At 37.2% G+C, this 26,929-nt stretch overlaps 2 protein-coding genes across 5 annotated transcripts in view; both read right to left on the reverse strand.

The window, feature by feature from the left end:
- Nucleotides 1–26,929, reverse strand: part of LOC131431740 (beta-1,4-glucuronyltransferase 1) — a 333,086-nt gene that overhangs the window by 111,085 nt on the left and 195,072 nt on the right. The window lies entirely within an intron of this gene.
- On the reverse strand, nucleotides 1,822–3,944 carry LOC131431741 (uncharacterized). The gene has a single exon (XM_058597612.1). The coding sequence runs from the start codon at nucleotides 3,374–3,376 to the stop codon at nucleotides 1,889–1,891; it is 1,488 nt and encodes a 495-aa protein (XP_058453595.1). The 5' UTR covers nucleotides 3,377–3,944; the 3' UTR covers nucleotides 1,822–1,888.

Raw genomic sequence — 26,929 nt, forward strand, 5'->3', positions numbered from 1 at the left:
CATCTAAAATAAAATATGTGGTTTTCTGCACAAACCCAAAAAACCCCTAAATATCAATGATTAGTTGATAATTACTTATAGTTCAAGAAGATTACTATAACGGATTGAGACTGTTATATTTAATTTTCATATTCCATATTATGTGAAGAATGTTCAAATTGGTAAGATCAATATCAAATTAAAATTCAAGCGTCGTTTCTCCAAGCAAAAGAAAAGTTCAACAGTACATGAAAAATATCCACTTTATTAGAGCTCTTAAGTACGCATGGCACCTTTTAGCAACTTGAACTTTCTCGCTGCTTAAAAGCTGTACAAGGAACTGCTTCAAAGTTTATTCTATTTCTTCGGGTGAACATTCAAATCGTTCGGCACGTCAGAAAAGACATTGCACTCCGTTGCAAAACAAAAAGTGTTCTGTAAGTAGCAGAAACTTTACGTCTGCTTAGCGGTTCAAATTGAACTGCCGAGTTTAGCACTAAGCAGTTCAATTTGAACTGCTCTGCACTGATGAGTCAAAGACGAAACGTAAAAATAATAAAAACGGTTATGTGCCCTAGCACAAAATTTGGCTAACCCCTAAATGATTCAAATGTGAGTAATTCCTTAAAAACGGACTATTCAGAATGCTTATATCCATTATGTCGAAGCCATTAGAGAGGGATCTCGGATTCATGTTCTATTTTTACTTAACAGAAGTTTATCACATTTTCATATTGATTTTTGTTGATGTTTCTTTTTTTTCGGCTGAAAAGGCTCTTGTTTTGTGTGTGTCGAAATCCATTGATTGAAGATTAATTATTCAGAAAAATATTGAAGAGAAACGTTAACCACTTAGTCGTTTGACAGTTCTGCTCTCCGGAAACATAAATTCGAACAAATATTTTTTGGGCGAGACGAAGTTCGACGGGTCAGCTAGTTTCTCTATAGAAAGGTATTAGAATTGCTGGAAAAACTGACTTTCGAACGGACACACATACTGTGTGTGTGTGTGTGTGTGTATGTGTGTGTGCACTTTTAGAAGATATTTATACGCGCTCAATTTTCTCAGAGATGGCTGAACCGATTTTAACAAACTTGGGCTCGTTCGAAAGCTACTGTCAAGTGAAGCCATTGATCAAGTTCAAAGATCAAAAGGCTGTGACTTTTAGTTTCAGAGATATGATGATATAAGAGACTTAACCGACAAAACATGTTGATTTTTACCGCTCTTATACATATAAGGGTGCCAATATCTTGGGATCACCTCTAATTTCGTTAAGCTCTAGTGCTCAAAAGCTTAAGCACATCGAAAAATGTCCTCATGCAAAATTTGAGCTAAATCGGACATGCGTAAAAGGGGTGCTGCCCCGCGGTTAAGGTTTGAAAATTTTGGATCTTGAAAAATGACCATAGGGTACATGTACATGTAGGGGAGAGGTGGCGATTAGTGCGCACCTAAGCTTTTTTAATTATTACAAATGAAATATTACTTTTTCCAAGATGGTAAAGACGTCTACGGAAACTTCAAACCTTTCTTTACAATAACCTCAAATGAAAGATTACAATTATAATTTCGTTTTCGACCATGAAAGCCACAAAATAGTCATGTTTTGTTCCTAATAGTGCGCAAGGGTAAGGTAACAGTGCGCAGTGGTGCATAATAATGCGCACAAAAAATTTTCCGTAAATCTCAAGTCGAACTCGGGGCAATTTACCATTCAAACAAAGTGTAAATTTCAATAAATGAAACATTTTATGCAAAATTGAAAAGCTCAATAAGTCAAAGAAACTCAAAGTAAGTTAATTTATTTTTAGCACATAAAAAAATGAAAGTTTCCTCTAATGCTATAACAATACAAAAGTACAAAAATTAGATTTTTCCCAACCAGTTTTGAATTCCCTTCTCGTTTTATTTTTCTTGCGCTTCTTCGTCCTCTTGTATTACTTTGCGTACTTTTTTTGGTCTTCCTCTTCCTCGTTTGGGAGGGAACTCATCTTTTTTCATTTGCACTTTTTTTTTAGTCCACTTCTTCTTGATTTTATTTTCTTCAGATCTTTCTTCTTGTTTCATTCGTTTTTTCAGAGCGTGCTCCAATTTTTCCTTTTTAGGGGTTAGGGTGAAAATTTCTGACTGCATCTTCGGACGAGACTTTCTCTTGACACCTGTGGAATTGTTGCATTTTTTTGGCGTTGATAAAATTGACTGTAAAATTGAAGATGAGTTTTTGTCGTTAGTCTGGTCAATAGGGATTTCAACTTTGACAGTCTGACTTGGTTGGGCGTTTACGGTGGCTTCACCGAAGGATTCATCTGTAATTGTTTCTATGTCGACTTTCAATTCGAGAGACATGTTAACTTCATCGGCGGCTTTATTTATTCGATTAGCTACAGTTAATTCACGGTCGAAAATTCTCAAGTTCAAAGGCCAAATGCCTGTGGCTTTGAATCCAGAGATACCTTTTTCAATGCAGCCAACTGCTTGAAATGCTTTATTGAGGAATTCTGCCAAAAAATGTTCGGTGATTCTCTCGAAGGGGTGAGAAGATAGGTACATTTCCTTTTCTTCTCTCAGAGCTTTTTTGAAGGGACCAAAAAAGGCGACGTCCAGAGGCTGTGTGAGATGAGAGGTATGCGGCGGCAGAGTGACAACTATTATATTGTTAGTTTTACAGATTTCGTAAGCAGCGAGGGATACGTGGCTTGAATGGCTGTCCATGATTAACAGAACAGGATCATATGCTGTTGGTTTGACGTACCTGATGAAATGTTTTAGCCATTCGCAGAAAAGTTCGTTGTTGGACCAGCCATTTTTAGAGCATTTATAAAGGCCTTCTTCAGGTCCATTGTGTTTCAATTTAGGGTCCATTCGAATACGGGGATAGATCATCATTGGTGGTATGAAATGACCCAGTGCGCTCATGCAAAATATTGCTGTCACTTTGCGTCCTCTTTCTCCTGATGTCATCGCTCCAACACGCTTTTTCCCTTTTTCTGCATAGACACGAGAACATTTACTTTGAATCGTAGTGATCCCCGTTTCATCAACGTTGTACAGTCGATGGGGGCTGAAGTTAAATTTTGCGTAAACATATTGCAAATTGAAGAAAAACTGATCAATTTCTTTCTTGTTAAATGCTTCAATTCTATTCAAACTTGTTCCTTCAGGCTGTCGCAGAGAGATGTTTGGATGTCTGCGCAAAAATAAACGGATCCACGATTTTCCCGCTAATTGAAGGGATTTGTTGAAAGTGTGTTTGATTTCCTTTTTTTCTGCGAATTCAAATACGACGCTCCGTAGTTTCGAAGGAGTGATCCCATAGTACATTTCAGCCATTGCGAGAATACGTTGCGAAAGCTCGCTTTCATCCTCTTTAGAAAAAATCGGTTTACGTCCCATCACTCCTCTCCAATCTGTAGGCCTTACTAAATGTTTTCGTAGCGTTGACTCGGGGATGCCAAATTGTCTTGCAGCTTGTCGTATTTTCAAATTTGGCTCGTTAGTGATAGAGCGAATCGCTTGATCGAGATGCTCCTTACTCCACGCCGTGCGCTTGTTTTTTTTTTCACATTTTCAGCCATGGTAATTATCTTTAAAAAAAAACAAATGTCGTCGTAACTACTCAAAGATAATGAAAAATATTGTTTCGAAAATCACTTTCTCAAAATTTGTACATTTTCTTCGTAAAATAAACTTTACCGAAATATCTCCAATCAAAACCTTCTCTCGTGACAACAATAAACACCGTTCGCACTTGTACACAGAGAGAAAAAAAAATGTAAAACTAACTAAATCTGGGCTTACCAGAACGATTAATTTTATTGTAATAGTGACAACAGAAACTCTGATTCGAAACTGTGAACATTGTTTCATGAAAAAATTAAACAAGATATTTGTCCTTTCCTAATAGTTTAGTTTGTTTTAATGAATTCTTCGATTGAAACTGTTCCATTAACTGTTCCGTTATTTTGAACTGGCTAAATTTTCTGGGTGTAGTAGACGAGACTATAGCAATATGGCAGCGTGCAGGGTTGCCACATACACTGATTAATATGTCTTTTACAGATTTTTCAGATAAATTTCTGTAATACCTGGGTATCACTTTTTGTAAAAAAAAAAGAAAGATCTCGGCACTATCAAGCGCCCTGTCCGAAATACTTTATCATTATCTTTTCTCAAGATGATAAATAACTTTTAGAGGCCTTTACCCTATATTGCCGGATCCGGAAGTCGGATCCGCATGAAATTCAGGAATTACGTATGGGACCCCAGGACATTTGAATCTAAGTTTGTGAAAATCGGTCGCGCCATCTATGAGAAAAGTTAGAACACATATTTTCTTTTTTTTGCGCATTTTACCCCATAACTCCCGAACCGCAAGTCGGATTCAAATAATATTCAGGAATTTATTATGGGACCTCAAGACCTTTCATTTGAATCTAAGTTTGTGAAAATCGGTTCAGCCATCTCCGAGAAAAGTTAGTGCAAAAAACGTAACATACACACATACGCACATACACACACACACACAACCACAGACATTTTACGTACTCGACGAACTGAGTCGAATGGCCCTCGGATCAAAAGTCCGGGCCTCGGATCAAAAGTCGGTTGCATAACCTTTCTATGTGAGAAAGGCAAAAATGGATTTCATTTTCGAACGTGCTCACTTAGAGATGTGCAAAGCAGCTCATACCGGTGAACAGCTCCGAACCGAACAGCTCACTAAATGGAATCGATTCAATGTATCAGCTCATCAGCTCATTAAGATTCTTACTCCGTTTTTCTTTCATATGCGTGATTGAAATCATTGATGCACAAAGAACAATGCTATACGAACTAACTATTATTATGTCATATTTGAGAATATCTGCAAAAGTGGCATCCCTGAATGTACCTTAGCCTACTGAGTGAGAGGTAAGATTTCTAATTGACAATAATGGCTCATTCAATCTGTTAAAGAAGGATAGATACACATTTGGAAGAACTAACAAAAGCTCATGTACACATTTCTTCTCATTTATATCTCGCTCTTCAAGAGCCGAAGATCCGTTCAGCTCGTAGCTTGTTTTCACCTTACCAGTAGGGATGCCAGGTCATTTTTTCAAAAATCTGTGACCATCCAAAAACTCTCACTATTGCCTATCGCTCTGTAATTTTTGATGCTAAACTGTGATCAATATTAAAAATCTATGATCGATCTCAGAATCTGTAACTATTTTCAGAATCTGTGCCATTTTTGAAATCCGTGCAAAAGGTTGAAAATCTGTTAAACACAGATTCAGGGTGGCAAGTGAATTAGCGATTTCAATTTCCCGGGTTTTTCCGGTTTTCCCGGTGCGCGAGACTCAAAATTCCCGGTTTTTTAACATGTCTAAAAAACATCGAGAGTTGAGAAACAACTATTTTTCGGGTATCTCCTTGGAACTACGATTAAAACCCTTATCCACAGCTTGTCCAAACGCTCATCTTCTGAACTAACAGTACCTTCCAGTCCAATGTATTCCATCTTTATTTTGTCTTTTACTTCGCCAGTAACTTCGATGTAGCAATAGGATTAAAACAAGAAACATATCTCTCCCACGGTGATGAAAGTGATTTCATGAAGGAATGAAGAATAAAAATTCTTGCAATTTTCTTGAAAAATCAACACAATTTATTTAAACTTCTTGCTTTTCAAAAGAATGCTCTTAAGCGCAGCTTTCACATCATATTCGACGATTATTGGTGATGTTTTGTAGTTTTCCAGAAATATCATCAGTTATTTGAAAGCCTAATGATGAAAAAATAAATTCAAAGTCTTACAATTAAAATTAAAATAATTATTTTTCGAACTATTCAATCATTTTCAAGATTACCACTGAATCAGTCTTTTAAAGGCTATCTGGAAAATCAGTCCTTCTTAAAACTTATGCAAATTAGGAGTGTATTCTAGAAATCGGCAAAACCGTTCATTTCAAAGAACTGTTGAAAACTTGATAGTTGTACCGAAAGAATTAGTTCTATTGAACCGTTCTTTCGTTTTTCTGAAATTTTGTATGTTTCTTCGAAAATAATATGAGAGCTATAAATTATATTTTGTAGTAAACAGATTCAATAATAGTGAAGTCTTTTAGCATGTGTTCTACCAATAAACATTCTCTTTTGTATATATTTTCAAAGTACGCGAATTTCTACCAGATTCCTCAAACCAGCAAACGTTTCGAAAGAGTATTCTATTGAGAAGAATAAAAAGCTATCATTCTTCAATGAAGAACTCTAATTAACTCAAACTTCGAAGAGAACTAATTCTTTTGAACCGGTCGCGGACTAGTGTATTCCAATACTTTTTCAGTCTGGTATAGTATAAGGTTAAAAATTAAAAATGAATGAACTAAAGAACAACATTCCTCCCTCAAACCCGATTACTTCTAACAACCAGTGGCGTCTCGTGACTAAATTCACGGGTTGAGCACGGCTTATATGGTATGATATCAGCAATTTGTTTTCAACTGCCATAAGCATAAGCCACTGAAGCCTCTCCTGAATGTGTGCATACAAGTTCTAACAGAGTTGACAGTTTGATCAGTTGTGCAGTGCACGTGGTGCACATGAGGACCATTGCTAACAACATATACGATATCCCTTCAGAGTTGGGTTTTGGCGAGAGAACGAAATCCTTCTAGAATTCTTAAAATGTACGCTTGTCACTTTGGAAAAACAACAACAATCTATGCCTCTAGTGACTGAGATTATCTAAATTTGATTATCTTATCATCGACACTGAACAGGCTCTTTCGAACTCTGAAAAATCAGTTTCAGCTGTCAAAGAAGGAAATCAAATACTCCTTGCAAACGGTGGATAGAATGAAAGTCGACAGCTTTGTCGATTTTGTGAATCCTATTGAACAACAAGTATTGTCACAATTTCACATTACTGCGACAAATTTTGGTGAAATTAGTGGAATCACTAGCTGGCAACTAAAAACACGGCTCCTAAGAATTCTTTAAAAAAAATATTAAACATATTACCTGATGTTACTTTTACCACTATGCATACTTATTCTGAAATTTGAAGATAAACACCAGAAAAGGTTCTAAGTGCAAATGACAGTTCCTCTTTCTCTTCTTTCTTTCGATTATTACGGTTCTATAGGCAATCCTTCTATCTTACACTTTGCATAGAATAACGACTGAAACTATCAACATTCGATTTGCTTTTTAAAAAATAAACAAAGAGAAACTGTCTTTTGCACTTGGGATCTTTTCTAATATTTGTCGAGATTTAATAGAAATCCAGCAGAAGCATCCAAATTATCCTTATTTTTCATTATGAGCATTCATTGTGCTGTTATTGATGGCAACTAAGAAAGCTCTTATTGATTTAAAATTGCGGAGGTGTTGGCTCCATTTTCAATGGATTGTGCACCATTGAACCTGTGAGGGACAATAAGGAGTTTCAAAACTTGTTCTGAACTCCATTTGTTGTATCTGGAAAATCAAGATGCTGAAAATCGTTACTAAGATTAGGACTAGTAAATTTTTTCCCGGATTTGCACTAAAGTTCCCGACTTTTTCCCGGTAAAACCAAATTCCCGACTTTTTCCCGGTCACTTGCCACCCTGCAGATTAATCTCTGAACCTGGCATCCCTGCTTACCAGTGCGGTGAACTGGTGAGCTGCGATTCTTTAAAAAAAAAAGCTGTGAGTTATCAGCTCACTTTAAATATTCGATTCACTGGAATAGCTCAAGAACGAATTGCCCATCTCTACGCTCACTGCAAAAGTGAGTTACAGAAATAGCAGACGCGTGCCGCCCTCCGTTTTTTAATCATGCATGGTTTCAGCACGGCCATACTGAAAATGAGTCACACGAATAGTACTCAGGATATTCTTATTATAAAATAAACTAACTTTGGAATGACCTAAAAAAAAAGTTCCATCGAGTTCCACTTAGAATTTTTTCATAGTATTGAGCATATCTTTTCCTATAAATTTTGTAAAAATCAGCTGCATAAAGTTGCATATTTCGCTTCGATGTAAAGTTTTATGGTAGGTAAAAAAAAGGTAAACTGTTGTATAACTTTGCCAGAAAACCACAAACCTATGCACTACCTTCAACAAAAAACATGGGATTTTTTCTTTTCTTCAATTATTCCAAAGAAAGGATGCATAACAAAATAACTCGAAACAAGCTATAAATAAAAAAAACTGATTTTAAGGGGGTTGCCATAAAAACGCTTTGTATATCCGAAACGGTGCGACCTAGACTTTTGGTACATTTGACAAAGTAAATTATTTTCAATAGTTCTAAAACTTTGTAGAAGAAAAAAGTTTTGGTTATATTTTTTGTCAAAGTAGGCCATGAACAATTAGGGATAGAATCAAATTACGCGGTAAATATTTGTGAATAATTTCTTATAAACAACTATACGCATTAAAAGAACGATTTGGCAGCTACTGATTTATGTCCACGTTTTCATTGATTCGAACCACTGTGCGACCGACCGACCGAACGACGACCAACAAATCCGACAAACGGAATGAGCATCTTCCAGTGTTCGAAGCACTTGCAGTTTACCATTTGCTGTCGCCAGCACCAATAAAAGTGGATTGTGAAGGATTATGTGATTCTATCGCTGCTTCCACTACGGATGACTGCGGGAATAAGCTTCTCTCCCAGTATCAATATGCAGCGGGTACGAGGTACGAGGGAGAGGTACGTTTCCGTGCAATTTGCAACAGTGGGACCATTTTCGAAAGATTTAAATCATGAATTTACAAGCAGATTTAAGTGTTTTTTTTTCTCGATAAACTTTTGTTCGAGCTAAAAACTTTATGAGTCGAAACATTTCAATTGCATTAGCGAGTTGTTTACTCTGACTTGTATTCGGTTTACTGGAGTTTTTTGTTGTTGTTGCACATTTTCTATAATCAGTGCTGGAAATTTAGCACTCGTTGAATGAATTGAATATCAGGTAATGTTTTTTTTTGCCTTTCTCATATAGAAATGTCACTCCTTTTCCTTTCAGAGATGGCTTAATTTATATTCAAACGAAGATCCCATAGCCTGCTATTGAATTTCATCTTTTTTCGACTTCCGGTTCCGAAATTATAAGGCAATATGTGAAAATTTACAAGAAAATGCGCACCCAACTTTATTGAAGATTTTTTAACCGGTTTTCACAAACAAAGATACAAATAAAAGAACCCGGAAAGACAACCCGGATCTGACCTCCGGTTTCGGATTTCAATTTCAATTTCATGAGTATTTTTTCAAAAGCCATGGCGAAACGAGGGGTAAATTTTCATAAAACTAACTGGTAACTTCTACTAGTTGACGGATCTTGTTAGTTCGTGGATATATCAATCTACTTTGAGATTACTAGTCCCCGGTTCCCGGAATTATACGGATTATATGAATATATTTGGCTCGATTTTTCCTTGTCATGTATAAAAACAGGCTCTTGAAAATGAAATTTTTATACTAATAAGGCTTTAATTCCGGAACCGGAAGTCCTATCCAGATGAAATTCAGTAGGTTTGTATGAGGTTATAAGATCTTTCATTAGAATTTAAGCTTTCTATATGATACATTCAATTAAAAAAATGGTTAAAAAATTGCCTGGATCAAAAATTAAAAAAAAAAATGAATTATTCAAAGTGGCTTTTTGTGGCAAAGTCTACAATGAGTTAAAGTTTAAAATTACAAAGTCCGAAGCTCCCTCCCGTGGTTGGTGGACTTGACGGCATTGCATACATCATCAAATACAATAAATTACAGTTAAAATTTAATATAGATATATGTTACAGCTTTAGCATAATTATTGAATTTAAGGAATGAAATACGGAACGACTTGAATAAGATATTGATTGCATTACGCTCCAAACATCCGGGGTTTGGAGAGGCCGGTAGGACTTAACTGAGCTCTGTTTTATGTTTCATTTTCATACTACTGGACCTTATTACCAGTGTGAAGTGGAAATTAAATCGATTGAACGTATCCCAATTGGGTTTCACACGATGACATCAAACGAACGGTAAACCGAGTCCATATTTGACGTTTATTGGTGGTTTGTGTACCATGGAATACTGTGGAATGAGATAGAATATTGTAGAATAGGATAAAATAATACAGACTGAACAAATGAGCAAACCACTGATAGCTGTCAAACGATGTTCATCCAGTTCATTTTGTGAGGTTGTGTCGTTTTCATGCGAGACCTGATGGGTGAGATGATCTGGGAGTGGAGTGTAAGAGGAAGTGTGTGCAAGAACGGTACTAAAGGCCACCGTTTTAGATCAGGACTAACGATCGGGTAACGGTACCCTCATTTATCTCAGCTCCATTAGTCATATACATATACCATTAGTTAGAGTGAGATCTGTTGTCTCTGTTCGATAGATTGACTTCAAAAGTAAGATGAAATTAGGAGCATTCGCTTCAAGTTTTCGCGTCGCTATAACAACAGTATTGAACAATTTTCGAGCTACTTTTTCTGCGGTAGTGCTTCACAAATCCGATATTGTATTCGATTTGATCACAAAGAATTAATTGAAAGTCGAACAATTGCTAAAAATAACATGATGAAACTACTTATGAGATGATTATTGATACATTAACCCTAGTCAGAATCTATTAGAATAGGAACAGTAGCTCAATGCTACGATGTTTGCTTGTGGAGTACATGTATGTATGTACGTGTGTGAGTATGTTTGCGTGCATAAGTAGATGTATATGGATGTGTAAATTGCATGTGTAAATAATTAATAACTCAACATTTCTATTAATTTCAAATTAATTCACACTGAGAAAACTGAAAAATCGAACTAAGAGAAGCTCTTAAACTTGGAAAAGAAGAATACCAGAAATATTAAAAAACAAAGAAACGAATAAATTACGGAGAAGTATAGCAAATAAGATAAGTATTTACGAAAAAACATCAAGTAACCAACAGGTAAACCCATTTAAAATATTATTATTATTGTTATTACTATACTATTATTACGTCATTACATTACTATTACAGTTATTACCACTACATTCCATACAGACCATTACAAGAACCACATACCACAATTTACACTATCACAAAACCAGATCTACGACCATTTTCATCACAAAAACAACAACTAAACTATAAAACACAACCACACATTATAAGGACAATTTTATATAATCTATTTGATTCAGCACAAACAAAACAGTGACCAGTGAGTTCAGATTGACTGAATAAAGTGCATTGGTAGTAAATACAAATGGAAATAGTTACCGCATACATTTGTACAAACTTTAATGGATGGCGTGAAGCAAAAGTGCCGAGAGTTTTACCAATCAACCTCTAATAACTGATCCAATGTAAGTAAACTTTACTTATTAAATGTATCGTCAAATTTGGTTTTTATCCGATTCGTACATGAAACTTTGTAGCAATAATTACTGTAATTATGTCGTGTTTTAGAGAAAATCAAAAGCACATAACCGGCGTTTGTAAACTTTGTTAACGGATTTTTAATTCTGTTTGCGGAGAAAAAGCCCGTCGATCCGTGCTTCCACTTTCCACTTCCACTTCCACGCTGTTGTAACTTTCTTCATTATTAATTCAATCAACAAGTCTAGGTAATGTAAGGCATTCGCATCGCAGCAAGCTCTGCCGGGAGTGCACCAGAAGCCAAGAAAGCCCTGTCCTGGCGATGATGTTTGCTCGCTTTGCTTGCCTGCCTGTTTGGATTAGGTCGATCATTACAAATCGTTTTCCGAGTACGGGAGTAATATATCAAAGCTGGCAATGTCGGCATGGTTATTGGTTTGTCTCAGCGCCAAAGTAGCAGCCCTTGCAACCGACCGCGGGCCACATTTGGTTTTGCAGACGTTTACCATCCCTCCTGGATCGGACCGCGCAAACCGCAGTCGAAGCAAGTTCCTTTCGCAGCACTTGGAACAGCCAGCCAGCGGGGTGGCGTCGGTGGCGATGCACTCCTCCCGCTGCTAGTATAATAAAACTGTCCCGATATAATTAATTCTCCTGCAGATTCTTAGGATTGTTCTGCCTTGGGTCCGTCGGTCGTTCGGTCGGTCTGACAAGCGATGTTGGATGTGAACAGCGAAGATCGGAAGACAGACGGAGGGCTCTAAATATAGATCGAATAAAAATAGCCTGCCCAAGTGAACATGATAGTTGGAATTATGGTGCAGATCGGTTTCAAATAGAAAATAACACCTGGTGCACCGTTCGCGTTGCCTGTGTTCGGTTTGGGTGGGAAGCGGACGGACGGGGTAAATCGCTTTCCGATGGTTTGACAGAGTCAATTGAAGAAGAGAACATCCTCTGGCGCCAGCTCGCAACGGTTGAGAAATTGTTTCCGAGAATGGCTTGCGTAAGCTAGCTGTCCGCTGTGGCAAATTAGCTGCAGTTTGTTATTGGTTTTAATCATTCGAACTTGCTACGTCTGTCTGTGCTTCGGCAAATCGTTCACAAGGAAGCTTCGCAGTAATCAGTTGTGTTTGGCGGGAAACCCTGCGGCAGGAATTTTAATTGGAAACAATTAATCTTTTGAAAGTAGTAATCGAACACGTAGTTCTACGTCAAAACAAATATATTTCATATCTTCAATAGAGTTGTTGCAAAATTAATAATACTGTTCGGAAATGTCTCCTCTAAAAGAATTCCATCGGGCCATCACTGCAGCAAATCCAAGCCGCATGACATTCCAGTTCATTCTGCAGGCATATTAATATTACAGTCGAGCATGCCATATCTTATGAAATATTCATCCGGTAGTGTTTAGTGACCAGTTTGGTGCCAAAAAATTCAGCAACCCCCGCAGCATGGAAAATCGCTTATGCGTCGGTGTCTCCAGAGATCCTGCTCGCCACTCCGATTGTCGTCGTAAAACATCACTCCGGGACTCCAGGATTTCGTTCTGTGATCTGATTCGGCAATTGGCAAATATCGAACAAGTATGCCCCAATGTTTACATCGTGCATTGCCAATTTCGTGTCGTTTCAGTGACGGAAGAAATTTCATATTCATGAAGGCTTTTCTCACACACCAACAGTATAAATTGGTGGCAATCGATCGATATGAGGTCAAGTCAACTGTAAGCACACTCATCGGGACCATTTTGTCGGGATGTGGGCTGGCAGTTAATTTTTCTGCATCATCAGCATGAAATATTTCGCACAATCGTGAGAAAGCTGCTAACTGTGAAGCGATTTCCTTCCGATGATAGTGAGTACCGAGTATCGAATCAATTGTTTACGAGCAAAATGAGCCGAACCATGAAGTTAAACGAAAAAGGAGCTAAGTATTGGAGTGTAAGTGTGAGTAAGAGTATTCAAGAAAGAAAATAAGTCTGACGCTTCCAATTATCGTGGGATTGCGGCATTATGCGCAGTTTCCAAGTTACTCGAAATTATTGTCCTGGATTTTATCACTCGCAATTGCAGTAACTACATCTCCGAAATTCAGCATGGTTTTATGCTCAATCGTTCAACTTCAACGAATTTACTCTCCTACACATCTTTTATCATCCGTTCTCTTGAAGCACGTCTCCAAGTTGACGCAATCTATACAGATTTCTCCGCAGCCTTCGACAAGATAAATCATTAAATAAGTAGCTAAACTCGATAGGCTTGGTTTCAATGGATCCTTACTGAACTGGCTCCATTCATATTTAACTGGCCGCAAAATGTCTGTAAAAGTTGGAAACTGTTCGACGACACCCTTCGCCGTTAGCTCTGGAGTACCCCAGGGCAGTCATTTGGGACCATTCATATTTTTACTATACCTTAATGATCTCAATTTTTTTATTAAATGCTGTAAGCTATCCTTTGCTGACGATTTCAAGCTATATCACCAGGTTAAATCTCAAGAAGACACAATATGTCTACAATCACAGTTTTTATTCATTCGCCAATTGGTGTCAGATAAACAGAATGGCATTAAACGCCTCAAAATGCTCTGTTATTTCCTTCTCTCGCAAACACTCGTTTATAAGATACGAATACAACATTACGGGAAAAGTGCTGAAACGCGAATTATTTGTAAAGGACTTAGGAATTATTCTTGATGCCAAACCACATTGATTATATAATTTCCAAGGCTTCAAAGCTTCTAGAATTTATTTTTCGCGTAACCAAAAACTTTGTCAATGTACACTGCATTAAGGCATTATATTGTGCACTAGTCCGTTCGACGCTTGAATATGGCGCTATTATTTGGTCACCTTACTATCAAATCCAGCAAAAATTTGTTCGGTTTGCTCTACGCAATCTACCATGGAACGACCCTGCAAATCTACCTAGTTACCAAGATCGCTGTAAACTTATTGGCTTGGATCTATTATCTGTTCGTAGGAATGTCTCAAAAGCAGTTTTCATAGCCGATTTGTTACAATCACGTATCGATTGTCCCGAACTCTTACAATTAATTAATTTCGACATTCATCGTCGTAGTCTGCATTATCACCCCTTTTTAAGATTACCTTCCACCAGAACAAACTATGGATTCAATGAACCATTTACTAGTATGTGTCGTTTATTCGTTAACTTATATAATGTCTTCGATTTTCATGTATCTCGAAATGTAATCAAACGATCGTTTCTTAGTCACTTATCATGTTAGTTTAAGAATCAAAGATTAGTACAAAGATGAGGAGGTTTTATGCCTGCTGGAGGCAAAGGTTTAAAAAGACTCAACTCCAGTGGGCTTTTCCCTGCTCCACATACATGCATACATACATTATTGTATTTGCGTTCAACCCAACTCCTCTCCACCATTCTCCATTCGAAACTAACTAGATTCACTCGCCGAAATTAACCCGGTCGTCTCTTTTTTTTCTCTCTGTCTTCCACCATGCATTCTTCGATAACTAATTAGATCTACATGCTGATTCTAGCAACGCCCACGCTCGTCTATCACCTTCTCCACCAACCCTTGTATACTATTCCCACTCTTTTCTTCTCAATCACTTTTTAAGCAAGAGTACTATTACTGCCATGTAAGGCTTGGCGTCATCAACTAGTTATAGGGTTATAGATTTAGTTTCAATTGTTAGTTTCAACTGTTAGTGATAAGTCCAAATGTATCTGTTGGATCATTGTAATCTGTTGTTACCAATAATGAGAAGGTTTTATGCCTGCTGGAGAGAGAGATTAACAAATTTCATCTCCATCGGGCTTTTCCCTTGCTCCATAAATAAATAAATAAAATAGAAATTGATTCTGGAATATTTAGGTCGTACCTAAATTACTTATTGCAATTTACAGATGCTAGTCGATGTAAAATTTTGAACGCCTATGTGTGAGTTGTGATTGTGGAATAAAGCAATATTCAATCCATTGGATATTCATTTTCACCAGAAAACTATTCCTTTTTTCAGTTCCATAGGACATGAATGTCACGACAACGAATGCGAATGAAACACCGTTACCGATGGTGGTGTTCTCAGTTGCGATTTTGTCATGTGCCAATGAAGCTCCGAGGTTAGACAGAATCAATGGGAACTTGTTGAAAAATCTGCCAAAAGGAGCTCGCTGAATCGATTCAACTCGTTGTTCGAGTACACCGAAACCATCATTTACGAACGAAAATGGGGGTTCGTAGCTCGAGTTAATTTGTAAAGTAGGTTTACGTTATTAGGAATTTATTTCGCAAAAAAAAAAGTTTGCGCAGTGAACGTTGTAAAACCTATTCATAAGGATATTTTTTGAATGGATTTGATGAGTAAGAACCGGAAAAGAATGTTTGGAGTCGTTCCAAAATCCAAGATGACGACTGCGGGTTAATTGATATTCCGTGAAACCCTTACAATGTGGGTATTTTCGGAACGGATTTGATGGAAAGGTGTCGAAAAACTATATTTGGGATCATAACGAGTTACAAGATGGCGACTTAAGATATATTAATATTTCTTGAAAACCCTTCTGATATGGGTATTTTCGACAATATTTAAGGTCGATTCGAAATCCAAGATAACGAGTTCCCATAATTTCGTAATATTTGGAAGAATCGTTCTCCATCGAAAAATATTAGCCTTATTTACTTTTTTCGATTTTTCGTAGCTACATGAGCTTCCTAGTCGGTATTGGTCAATTTCTTACTCACAATATTTTGAAATTTTCTAGTTTAGTATTTCACATAGAGTTTTTATTTAGCAATTCCATGATATACTGATATAGTAATATTCATAAGAATCATTCTCCATCGAAAAATATTAGACCCGTGTAATTTTCATTTTGCCATTAGGGCGACCATTTTCTTGTTAGAGTGGATCGAAAAATCGATTTTTTTTCGATTTTCTTAAAAAAATACAATCATTTTAAATCATAACTTTTGAACCACGGTTTTCATGGTTTGCGACCAATGATCACTAAGTCTTTCTGAATTTTTTCAGAAATCTAAAACATTTTTAAATAACATATGCAAAAATTAGCGGTGCGTTATTTTTTGTTATTGAGATGAAATTTTTTGAAATTTTCGAATCTTCACAAATTTTCATATGGTCACAAACAATGTGCCGTTGAAATGGTATACAAATGACGATCTTAAACACAAAATTCAAACTTTGCAATATTCACATATTTTCTCAAAAAACTGCAGATATTTCTTGACAAAATAATTAGCAGAATCGGTCGAGTGGTTCAAAAGTTATTATTTAAAAAAATATGTATTTTTTGAAGAAAAACGAAAATAATCGATTTTTTTCCTACCATAACAAGGAAATGGTCACACTAATGACCAATTAAAAAAACCATTCTTAATCCACCTAGTGGTGTGATAATGCCTTTCTCTTCTTTCATAACAGTCTCATGAAAATATATTTCATACTAGGATGATTTTTTTAATATCACCATTTAATTCTGTTATAAGTATATCACGTCACTATACAAATTCACTATGTATCTCTCGACACTATAAATCTTAATATAAGTTTAGTTATAACTAAACAAACCTATCACACTGAAGAAGAATATGAATTGTATTCGAAATGCGTATATGTGATGTGACGTTTATTATACAAGATTTATAGTGTCGTGAGATACATAGTGAATTTGTATAGTGACGTGATATAATATTATAACAGAAATAAATGGTAATATTAAAAAATTCATCCTTGTAAAATCATTCTGTTCAAACACTCAAACGAAAAGTTAATATTTCATACGTTTATTAAATAATTTCGGATACTAATTTTGACACCAATTGATTCAGATTGATTCGAATAGTTCATAAAAGCATAAGCATGCTTCAGTGTTTATGTCACACAGTCAGCATCATTTTTCCAAACTAGTGCTTGACATTTGCGTTGCCTATTTGTATGAGAACAGTGATGCTAATCTAAAAAAGCCTTCTTAGTCCACTTAGTGGAATTTTCATATATCTTGAAAAATCACCATGGGGGGGAGTACATGAAATTTTCGAAATCGAAAAAAAATTTTTGATGCCAATAGGCTTAGAATTGCATGAAACGTCGAGATTTAGTGTCACCTCGAAAAAAAAATTTTTTTTTTTAAATCGACTTTTTGGGACTTCTAATTTTTTTAAGTCCCAGAGAGTTGATTTTTTCAAAAAAATTTTTTTTTGAGATGACACTAAATTTTGATGTTTTATGCAGTTTTAAGAGTTTTGGCATCAAAAAAAATTTTCGATTTTGGAAATTTCATGTACTCCCCTATGGTGTTTTTTCAAGATCGAAAATTGTCAAACCTTTAACACCGGGCAGCACCCCTTACGCATGTCCGATTTAGGTAAAATTTTGCATGAAGGCTTTTTTCGAGGTGCTTAAACTTTTGAGCACTAGAGCTTAAAAAAAATAGAGGTGATCCCAAAATTTTGGCACCCTTATATACATAAGAGCGGTAAAAATCAACGTGTTTTGTCGGTTACGTCACATATACCATCATATATCTGGTACCAAAAGTCACAGCCATTTCATCTTCGAACTTGATTAATGGTCCGACAGTAGCTTTCAAACGAGTCCAAGTTTGTTAAAATCGGTTCAGCCATCTCTGAGAAAATTGAGCGCGTTCTAATATCTTCGAAAAGTGCACACAAACACACACACACACACACACACACACACACACACACACACAGAGAGAGACTTTTTCCGATCTCGTCGAACTGAGTCAAATGGTATATAACACTATGGGTCTCCGAGGCTCCGTTCGAAAGTCGGTTTTTCCAGCAATTCTAATACCTTTCCATAGAGAAAGGCAAAAATACAGGTCTGATATTTTTCGATGGAGAACGATTCTTCCAAATGTTACGAAATTCTGAGAGATTTTACATCAGTTTCTCATGGAATTGATGCATTTGGATATATTCGGCACGGATTTGAAAAATAGATGCTGAAAAACGATGTTTGGGGTCATTTCGAAATTCAAGATGGCGACTTAAAATATGGGTAAGGGTTTTCAAGAAATATCGATAAACCAGAAATCGTCATATTGAATTTCGAAACAAGTTTAAACATCGTTTTCCAGCATTTGCTCTTCGAATGTCCGAAAGCATCCATGTTGTGAAAGTTTTCAAGAAATATGATAAATCAGAAGTCGCCATCTTGGATTTCGAAATGATCCCAAACATCATTTGTTTGAATTTCGAAACGAGATGAAACATCGTTTTCTGATGTCTAATCATCATCCGAAAATACCCTTAAGGTTAGGGTTTTCTAGGAATATCGATTAACCGGAAGTCGCCATATTGAATTTCGAACCGAGCTCAAACATCGTTTGCCAGCATCTGCTCTTCAAGCCCGTTTCAAAAATATCCATATTGTAAGGGTTTTCAGGAAATATATTCTGTTTTTATGGTCAATTATGACAGGTATTGTCAAAAAACTGAAAATTTTGACATAAAATTTCGTATAACTCAAAAGGTAAACATCCGATCTCAAAATAATTCAATAGTATTCAGGGTGACGGGGATACCTTTCATTTGCGACTAGTTTGATCAAGTTCGGTTCAGCCATCTCTGAGATCTCGACCTCTTTGTTGACAACACACATACAGACACACACGGACATTTGCTCAGTTCGTCGAGCTGAATCGATTGGCATATAACACTCGGCCCTCCGGGCCTCGGAAATTTTTTTTAAAGTTTGAGCGTATTCTATACCTATTTTTATATATATGAAAAAGGTAAAAATGCCTATGATTCGAAATGTTGAAAATGTGGATTCCGAATTACATTCCGTTAGTAGCTTCTGGAAGGGACAATTAGTCGTTCGGTGATTTCAAGCTAACCATAGCCACAGTGATTGTTTACGTTTTCGGATTTCAATCTATCAATTTTCAACTTCGTAACACCCAAGAAACATCACTGATTTCAGGACGGCTCTGCATCACATATGGTGGCAACCGATCGATCTTTCTAAATTGTTGAGTTCCGATTCGATGGTATCTCGTGCAAAATGCGTGAACTAAAGTTTTTCTTTTGCACACCCCGTTCGATCCTTCTCACCTTTATCAGATTACGCTTCCAATTAAGATATAATTAAATCGTCGTATATAAAGTTTTTTTTTGTATCTTTGAGCCTCTCAATCTTTACGATCACCTACCATCAATTTGAATTCAATTTATCCTTGTCCAATTTCCTGATGGATATGAGCTTTTTCCCCATGAATATTAATTATTATAATATTTATATTCTCTTTTCTTCTTGCAGGTAATTACCAGCAGCAGGCTCCTTTGAGATAATCGCAACGCCACGTGAAACGCTGTGGCATCCGAGGCAGGTATGACTCAAACTATCCATCACTGATCCGTCCCTAGAGATCATAACTCATGACAGCGTTGAGACCCCTTAACTCGATTTATACGGTATCAGCCCTTTCTGAATGCTGATGGGTTGGTTTACTATGAAATAGCACATCAGTTTAATTGAAACGTGAGACGATGATCCGCGTCGTCCGTCCGAAAGGCGTCATCCTTCTGACCAGGTGTTGCTGTTTTTTTTCCCCCCTCCCAGTGGCAGATTTGTGCGATCTGAGTCATAATACGAAGCAGATGAGCACCGGGAAGTGCTCATTAGATAGACCATCGACCTTGAGTAATGTTAATGCTAGATCGTTATGTGATGGTCTCGTCGGTCGATGAGAAACATCTCGTACCTATGTTGGTTTTTTTTTCTGTTGCAATACTCAGTTGTATGTTTTACTGTTTTCTCTGTTCGTTCAAAGGCCAGACACCACCAGGTTGGGTGGCTAAAATTAAATATGATCTAACCATTAATATTCCGACGCTATTAAACTCACTTAAGTTATGTCAGTGGGGTCAAACATACAAATTCATCGGTCTTCAAAGTGTTTGCTCATAAATTTACCTTCGGTACGGTGTTTCAGTCGGACGATCATGAGTCTATTATAAATTAATATCTAGAGTTTTATAATTAATTTGTTCACACGAAGAACAGTAAATTTACTACTCTAATTATCAGTTTTACACGATTACTTGATGGTATGTTACATCATGACCATTAGTTGAGTTGTTGACCTGGAAACTCCGCTACGATCATCTCTCTACTTCTCATCACGTTGACACCCGTTGGTTTGATACAAATTGCACTGAATACTCAGCGACAATTTTCACCGACATTTGCATAAAATTAAGCGCTTCGGCTATGGTTGGATGATGATCTAACTATCCGACGATTCAATTGTTCCACCACAAAACAAAACCTACAATTAGTGTACGTATTTTGCCACCAGCGCCATCTCCGTTCCGTTCCAAACCGTGTCAAGTTCAAACGTGGTGCGTGATGATTGGCAGAGTGGATGATTTCAACAGCAAAAAATATTACACCGATTAAAACCGCGCAAAGTTCATTACGATTATTATTATTATTTTCACTCATTATAAGTGGCTGAAACGAATGTGCTTTCGCTGTGAATCGGGTGCGAATCGTTTCATCGTTTCATGCGGGAAGAGTTTCGATTTTTATTCCGATCCAAGTTGGCACTGGTTTCGTAGGCAACGGCATTGCCGACTGCAAACCTTCACGTACTAATTTTATGGCACCTTCGTAGCGCCTCGATGAGATTGTCTGATGGTGCTTGCTCTGGGAATTGGGCCGACCGAGGGTTAGGTGGAACGGATTGATTGGCTTGCATTCGAGGTCGATTGGGTGAGGCATGTGCTAGCTTCCGTTTGTGGGACACTTATGGAGGGGGGGGGGGGGGGGGGGGTTAATTTTTCACTGTCGATTTACACGGATCGGAAATGGATTGTCGATTGATGGATTTGAATTTTGATTAGACACAATTTTGGATTCTTTTTTCTTACTCTAAAATATGATTTATCAAGTAAAGTAGCCATGACAAACTTTATTTCATGTGAGGAATAAATAGAAAAACAAACAATTTAATCATCCAGAGATAAAAAGTGAACCAACATTTTTATGTAATTCGTTCTACTCGAAACCTCAAACAATTTAAATTAGTCATGTAACAGTTCGGCTGGAAAGTTCGTATCGTTTAATAGAAGCACACATTTTTTTGCCAAAATTCGTTTTTATTATTCAACATTATTGCCATCAGAGGCGATACAGCGATTATAGCGATCTTCCAACTTTTCGATACTATTTTTGTAGTACGATTTGTCCTTTGCCTCAAAATAGGCCTCAGTTTCAGCGATTACCTCTTCATTGCTTCTAATTTTTTTTACCAGCGAGCATTCTCTTGAGGTCTGAGAACAGGAAAAAGTCACTGGGGGCCAAATCTGGAGAATACGGTGGATGAGGGAGCAATTCGAAGCCCAATTCGTTCAATTTCAGCATGGTTTTCATCGACTTGTGACACGGTGCATTGTCTTGATGAAACAAAACTTTTTTCTTCTTCAAATGAGGCCTTTTTTTTAAATTTTGTCCTTCAAACGCTCTAATAACGCTATATAATAGTCACTGTTGATGGTTTTTCCCTTTTCAAGGTAGTCGATGAAAATTATATCATGCGAATCCCAAAATACAGACGCCATAACCTTACCGGCCGATTGTTCAGTCTTTCCACGCTTTGGGTTCGGTTCATCGCGTGCAGTCCATTCAGCTGACTGTCGATTGGACTCCGGAGTGAAGTGATGGAGCCATGTTTCGTCCATTGTTATATATCGACGACGTTCATTTGATATCTTTAGGGTGTCAGCTATCTCGATCAACTTCACTTTACGGTCATTGAAAATCATTTTGTGGATTTTTTCACGTTTTCATCGGTAACAGCCTCTTTTGGACGTCCACTGCGTTCATCGCCTTCGGTGCTCATATGACCAGTACGAACTTTTGCAAACCACTTACGAATTGTTGCTTCGCCCGGTGCAGAGTCTGGATAACACTCATCAAGCCATTTTTTGGTATCGGCGGCACTTTTTTTCATCAAAAAGTAGTGTTTCATCAACACACGAAATTCCTTTTTTTCCTTTTTTTTCACAATAACAAAAGTAGCTTCACACAAAATGCAATATCTCACAAACTAATAATCAGACAGCTGTCAAATTTATACACGTATCTTTTGAAGGTTGGTACTAGCTGAAAATGGTATGGATTTAATTCTAGTGGCGCCCTCTCATAGAAACGATACGAACTTTTCAGCCGATCTGTTACACTTAGCACAACCTGGTACTCTTGCTTTGTCTTAGAAATGCATGAAACTTCGAGATCTTTTTTTAAATAACTCTTTGACTCCTAGAAAATTTTCTGTTTTAAAAAAAATGTTTAGATTACACCAGATCTTTCGGTTTTTTTCTACGCGGATTTCTGAAATTGCGCGGTTTTTATACGCGAATTTCCGAAGTTACGCGTTTTTGTTGCACGGTTTTTTACGCGTAAAAAGAGACCTCAGTGTAATAATTTTCAAAAAACTCAATGAAACATGCTTTGTGTTTGGATTTTTATATTTATTATAATTACCAATATAATAATTTGTAATTATAGTCGAAAAATTCGGTAACGTTTTGAAAATGTATGTTTTCGTTCTCCCATACACGAGATGTGCTTCGTTCGCAAAAGCGGTACAGATTTCTTTGCATACCGGTTTTGCATCGTCATTTTGAATGACGGTTTCAAAAATTTTGACACTAATCGCTCTATAATTTCGGAAGCGGAAGTCGGATCTGGGACGGAATTGCACAGTATCTTTTATGCTATGAGAGCTTTAATTTGAATCAATATTTTTGAAAATTGGTTTAACCGTTGCTGAGAAATCGAAGTGATTCCCGGTTTTGGAATTTTTCTTCACTATTATTGGAGCTTTCGAAACCGGAAACCAGGGACTAGTAATCTCAAAGTAGATTGATATATCCACGAACTAACAAGATCTGTCAACTAGAAGAATTTACCGGTAAGTTTTATGAAACTTTTCCCCTCGTTTCGCCATGACTTGCAAAAAAATTACTCATGAAATTGAAATTGAAATCCGAAACCGGATGTCAGATCCGGGTTGTCTTTTCGGGTTCTTTTATTTGCATCTTAGTTTGTGAAAACCGGTTAAAAAATCTTCAAGAAAGTTGATTGCGCAGTTTCTTGTAAATTTTCACATATTGCCTTGTCATTCCGGAACCGGAAGTCGAAAAAAGATGAAATTCAATTGCAGACTATGCGATCTTCGTTTGAATCTAAGTTTGTGAAATTCGGTTAAGCCATCTCTGAAAGGAAAAGGAGTGACATTTCTATATGAGAAAGGCAAAAAAAACATTACCTGATATTCAATTCATGCAACGAGTGCTAAATTTCCAGCACTGATTATAGAAAATGTGCAACAACAAAAAAAACTCCAGTAAACCGAAGACACGTCGGAGTAAACAACTCGTTAATGCAATTGAAATGTTTCGACTCATAAAGTTTTTAGCTCGTACAAAAGTTTATCGAAGAAAAAAAAACACAAAAATCTGCTTGTAAATTCATGATTTAAATCTTTCGAAAATGGTCCCACTCTTGCAAATTGCACGGAAACGTACCTCTCCCTCGTACCTCCCCCGCTGCATATTGATACTGGGTTGAGAAGCTTATTCCCGCAGTCATCCGTAGTTGGAAGGTACCAACATTTCTAAATGAAATTTTAAACTTTTAATAACATTGTTATTATATTGTTATTTTCGCCTTATTATAACTTTTCCGAAGCTGATTTCCGTCAACTTCGAACACTGATATTTTTGTTCTACCCAGCGGTTATAAAACCTTTTGTTGATTTAAAACTGGTTCATTAAGGGGTGGGGGGAAAAAACACTTGTTTTGCGAATTAATTTAGAGCTTTCGTTCAAAAATAAATGAATTCAAATGTTTTGTATAATACAAAGTCTCATTCGAACCACATTCAGTAATTTTTTCGTGGAAAAATATTGATAGATAAACCAGTGAAATTTTGGTGGCTGGCAAAAATGGCAAAAATGCGATTTTTCCCGAAAAAAATCTGCTCTTTTGTAGAAGTTAAATCAACTCAAAGTAACAAAAAACAAAAATGCAAACGTTGGGGTCTAGTATTTTACACGTAGAAAGGGTGTGCAAAATTTGAAATAAATTGATGAAGCAGTTTTCGAATGACGATGGACACGGACTTTCAAAACTTGCTTTCGAGAAAAACGCGTTTCAACTTTATTGTCTATAAAGACTGTCCCAGAAAGTATGGACGAACTTTGATTTCGCTGTAAATAATTCACAAGTGTTAGATATTCAAATTTTATTCGATATACTGATAATAACCTACAATATTTGCTACTTAGAAATTGTTGACTAGCTGGCGCACCTTCTTGCGAACGTTCCTCATTAAATTCCGTACAGACTTCTTGGCGACAAGTTTTGACACTTTTTTCCAATCTTTTTCGAACTGTTGAATGGTTTCGGCTGCCGAGACATGTTACCTAAGATGTGCCTTAGTTAATGCCCAAAATTCCTCAATTGGTCGAAGTTGTGGGCAATTTGGTGGATTCATGTATTTTGGGACGAATGTGACATTTTTGGTAATATCCCATTCTACCGTTGATTTCGAGTAGTGGCAAGAAGGAAGATCTGGCCAGAAGCCAACAGGATCCTTGTGGCTTCGAATCATGGGTAGAAGTCGTTTTTGTAAACATTCCTTGATGTATATTTCGCTGTTCATTGAAGCAGTGGTGATGAAGAGATTTGAAATCTTACCGCAGCAACAAATTGTTTGCCAGACCATAGCTTTCTTACCAAATTTTTCGACTTCAATCGATAACTCGGACTGGTTTAACACTTGCCCTTCTCGCACCGTATAATATTGTGGTCCCGGCAAGGGTTTAAAACCAGTTTCACGTAGGTTTCGTCGTCCATGATTATGCAGTTCAAATTTCCAGCAAGAATCGTATTGTACAGCTTTCGAACCCTCGGCCTGATCGATGCTTCTTCCTTCTTTTGCTCGAACGCCTTCAGTATACGTTTATCCAACTGAGGGTTAGCAGGACCTTTTTTCGACCCGTTTTCGGTTTATCCTCAAAGGTGTTATCCTCACCGAGCTTCCTGATTGCATTTCGCACGGCTATTTCACTTACACCTTCCATTTTTGCTATCTTTCTCAGTGACAGTTCGCGTTCTGTGCACCATTTGAACACAATTTTTCGACGTTGTTCTGCTGAAAGTCCACGCATTTCGAAACAAACTAATGAAACCGGGTAAACAACTGCACAAGTGGTTAGAGAAGAGTGCAAACAACAAGACGCAGCCGTAAAAATTGACAGATTCTGAACCATTGCGAAATGGCAGCGGTTTTTGGTTGCGTCCATACATTCTGGGACAATCTTTAATTTACTTAAAGTACGTCGTTCTCAAGTTATTATTTTGTTTTTGTTTTGTACGGTTCCTGACATATTTAAGCGAAAAACGATAAATTTTCCGCCAACTTTGAGGTTAAAAACGACTATTTGAAAGTTTGTTCCACGTTTGAAAAGAATCGGTTCAGTAGATTTTGCAGGAACACAAAATTTGAGTGTGATATTTTAAATCAACACTGCGAATTACGGGATTACTTGAAAGTTAAATTTCAATTTATTCGTTGATTCTTTCAGAATGAAAAAGGTATTTAAATTACAAACTAAAGATATCAGACAAACTAAAACTTTGAATCACTGCAATAAAGCATTGTCAAGCTCTGTGAGCAAGGGGGCATGCAACGGCCCAATATTAGTTACTATTACTATGACTATTTTCTATGACAGATAATGGCATTTCACTGATCAAACTTGAAAAAACAAAATCTATGAAATCATCAAATGTGTTGACATCATTAGTTATTCTGAAATAACCGAAAACTAGACTTTTGTTTTCACATTTGACCGTTCCACGGTTAAGTTCAGTCTCAGTTCTAAAGAACCGACAAACTACCGATAATATCTTAAGTGCTCGACTATTGATTTTGAAACAGAGAAAGATAACCAAAACAAACATTGGATAATCGATTTTCGTGCAATTACTAGAACACCACAAATGGCTACTATTTGAGAATCCTCTCCGAGGTTTGCCGCAAACGATAGCTCTTAGAGAAGAATTCACCCCAACCTTGGACCGCAACCGCAAGTGCGGCCACAAACCGCAGGGCATCCGTCGTGTGTCCGGTCCGGTATTCTAGCAGTGCCTCGTCTGCCTATTTCTAGTATAAAAAGGTGACACAACAAGCAAACGTCCTTTTGCACGCGCTTTGCTCATTATAGTTTCGCGTGACCGCAGCAAAAAAACCGCCATACAAGCCGCACCCGATCTTTGCGTGCCTAAAGCCTAGAGAAGCAAGTAAGAAAAAGGTGCAGCAGCCCGTTGATCGGTCTAAAACCACGGGTGCGCAAAATTTACGCCGATTTATCGGCCACTTACGGCCGTAAACTTATGTGACGTTTGTGTGGTGGCTTCTCAAGTTCACGGATTCTTCAGGTACCTGCGATGTTGACGACGATGGTGACGACGGCGAAGGACGGCTCCGACAGTAACTCTTTAGTGGGCTACCTGCGCTAGGCCGTTGCCAAGTCAGGTGA

The sequence above is a fragment of the Malaya genurostris genome, chromosome 2, assembly GCF_030247185.1.
Source record: "Malaya genurostris strain Urasoe2022 chromosome 2, Malgen_1.1, whole genome shotgun sequence".
In the NCBI taxonomy this organism is placed as follows: domain Eukaryota; kingdom Metazoa; phylum Arthropoda; class Insecta; order Diptera; family Culicidae; genus Malaya; species Malaya genurostris.